Source organism: Triticum dicoccoides, chromosome 2B, assembly GCF_002162155.2.
Source record: "Triticum dicoccoides isolate Atlit2015 ecotype Zavitan chromosome 2B, WEW_v2.0, whole genome shotgun sequence".
In the NCBI taxonomy this organism is placed as follows: Eukaryota; Viridiplantae; Streptophyta; class Magnoliopsida; order Poales; family Poaceae; genus Triticum; species Triticum dicoccoides.
In genome coordinates, this window is record NC_041383.1 from 198,528,543 (window position 1) to 198,531,375 (window position 2,833).

Consider the following 2,833-nt stretch of genomic DNA (forward strand, 5'->3'; position numbering starts at 1 on the left):
AATCGTATTTGCCTCTCGGTTCTCATGTTCGAAGGAAACTTTCACAAACTCTCTAGACATGAAGTAGCAATCGTTGAAGATCGCCGCTGCATTACCCGCAGCATGCATGTCACTCTTCATGGCCTCAATAACTTCAGTGCCATCAGAGCCGGTTCTCCAATTTTAATTGTGTAAACTTATGAAACATCAGACTCACTCGAGCACTCACTCTTTTCATGTATACAAAGCCACTTAATATTGTTTTGGGTTAGACTTATTTATGTTTGACTAACTTTATAGAAAAGTAAACATGTATGACACTTAACGGATATACTATGAAAATATATTTCTTGATAGATTTAATGATATTGAATTAGAATTGTAGATTGATTTTCTTTATGAACTTGATCAAACTTAAATTGTTTGACGTAAGACAATATTAAGGGGCTTTGTATACACTAAAAGAGTACGCTGCTAATTGCAGCCAGCTAATCAATCCAACAGCTGGTCTAATTCGTAACTTCATATCAAATGTAAAATATAAATATAAACTAAACCAAATATTGCATACAAACATTTGTAAACTGTACGTATACTGTATCCTGAACATGAACGGGAGGACAGCCATTAGAAATGCTAGGAGGTATGTAAGATCGACACTCTTTGCGGCATTCAGAACTTTACAAAATCATCTTTCTGAAGGTGCCATCACGGTATTATCAATACAACACATCATTCTCAGTTACCCGAAGCCAATTTCTGGATACAGAAAATGTTTTTCTAGTTCCGTGGCCTATATATACACTTCAATTGGTGTGGTTACAATGGATTTTAGCCATCAATAACAATTTTCTTTAATCTGTATTTACTAGCAAAATAGACATAGACAATAAAATTCACAAATGAGATGGCTGTAAGGCACCAGTAGAAGTAGTCAAGGTGCCCTTCGTTCAGGTCATCAGGTATCCATCCAGGGCTCTGCCATTCCCTAGTCAGCCCCGCAATAAGGGTGATGATAGCTGAGCTCAAGTAGTTGCCGAGAGCAGTGGTGAGCAACGCAAACGCCGTCAACATGCTCTTCATGGAGTCAGGTGCCTGGCCATGGAAGAACTCCAGCTGAGCAATGATGACAAAACATTCAGCCCCAGCGATGACGAAGTACTGCGGCAGCTGCCACACGATGCTTAATGGATTGCCATGCTGGACGCTCTCTAGCCTCTTTGCTTCTAAAAGAGCAGCCATTGCCATGGCAAAGATCATTAGGAAACGGCCAATCCCGATCCTCTGCAACTGTGTTAGCTCCGCTCCACTTGTGAAGAATGTCCTGGTCGCTGGTACAATGACTTTGTTCATAAGAAGAACCCAAAGTGTCACACATATCACTTCAAAGGAATACAAGGAAGCTGGTGGAATGGACAGTGAGACAATCTTGGTGTTCATCACGGTTCCCTGCTGATATAGACAGGATTGACTGAACAACTACCGCTCCTTACTGGGCCATGGTTCATGTTGGCAGAAAGACTGATGGACCAGTATGTACGTACATGTTTGCGACCAGAATGACAACGCTACATACGCATCAACCGGGTGGGTCCCGGCTGTCAGGGAAGATAAGGAGGCACTTCCTTGCGTGTGAAGATATTGATGGTGGGTCTGAGCTGACAGTGGGAGGATTCTTTTCTTTGCGCATAATAAGGAGACACTTCATTGCGTGCGAAGATGTAGTTGGTGGCTCCATCTGTCAGCCTCACCGCATACAGTCCTCTTCCGATGGCTGTCATTCATTGACCATGTTGACCATGCCACGTGGACAGCACCCAGGCGGTGGACGACGGTGAGGCAGGGAACGCCATGGAGCCTGGGAACACGCGGAGGGTAGTACGAGGGTTGACTTGTTCGGCTGCGGTGTGAGGCTGTCGTCGCCACAGAATAACAGGGGTGTGGGTGTGTAGAGGGATGGCCTGGCCAGTGGTGGGAGTAGTAGGGATGGTGAGGCCTGCGTGACAGCACAGCCGGCCATGGGAGGCAGGAGCACGCGGTGGTTTGGATGGCTGGAGCAAGAAAATCAGAGGTTATAGAAGCTGGACGACCGTTGGAAGTTAACAATCCAACGATCATTGGTAATAGAATCGTTAGTTGACTAAGTTAACAAAGTCCTGCGTACGCGTCAACTTAGTAGGGCCACACGTCAGCCTCCAAATCTGATGGGCCCCAGCTATCATGGGGAGCAATCGTTGTTTTTCTTTTAATAAGGAGGTACTTCCTTCCGTGCCAAGATATAGCTGGTGGGTCCCAACTGTCATGGGGAGGATTCATTTTTTGGGGCATAATTAGGAGGTACTTGCTTGCATGCGGCCATGGACCATGTGGGTCCCAACTATCAGCCTCTCCACGTACATCCCTCTTCCGATGTTGTCGTTTGTTGACAATGTTGACCACGCCGTGCTGAGAAGACCAACGCGATGGACGATGGCGACACCCAGGAACGGAATGACTCGGAGGCAGCGAAGCCACATCAGTGGAGGGATGTGGGTCAGTAGAGGGATGGCCTGGCCAGCATGGGAGTAGTAGGGGCGGCGAGGCCTGCGTGGCAGCACAGCCGACACGGGAGGCAGGAGTAGGCGGTTCCGCCACGCTGGAGCAGGAAGATCAGAGATTGAAGAAACACGATGGCTATTGGATTGACATCCAATGGTCACTTCTGCTAGAAGCGTTTGTCGACGTATATAATAAGTAAAAAAATCCTCGCATACCCGTCAACTTAATAGGCCCACAAGTCATCCCATTGCCTATTTTTAAATAATATATAGCTCATTTGCAACTTCTTATGCAATTTATTGCAGTCCATTTTCTT

General features: G+C 46.1%; 1 protein-coding gene across 1 annotated transcript; it reads right to left on the reverse strand.

The window, feature by feature from the left end:
• Positions 1–654: 654 nt before the first annotated feature.
• On the reverse strand, positions 655–1,425 carry LOC119367531 (protein NRT1/ PTR FAMILY 8.3-like). The gene has a single exon (XM_037633015.1). The coding sequence runs from the start codon at positions 1,417–1,419 to the stop codon at positions 811–813; it is 609 nt and encodes a 202-aa protein (XP_037488912.1). The 5' UTR covers positions 1,420–1,425; the 3' UTR covers positions 655–810.
• Positions 1,426–2,833: the final 1,408 nt, after the last annotated feature.

What these genes read in the sequence shown, in the direction of transcription:
- LOC119367531 (XM_037633015.1), bottom strand. Translation starts at nt 1,419, where the DNA reads ATGAACACCAAGATTGTCTCACTGTCCATTCCACCAGCTTCCTTGTAT.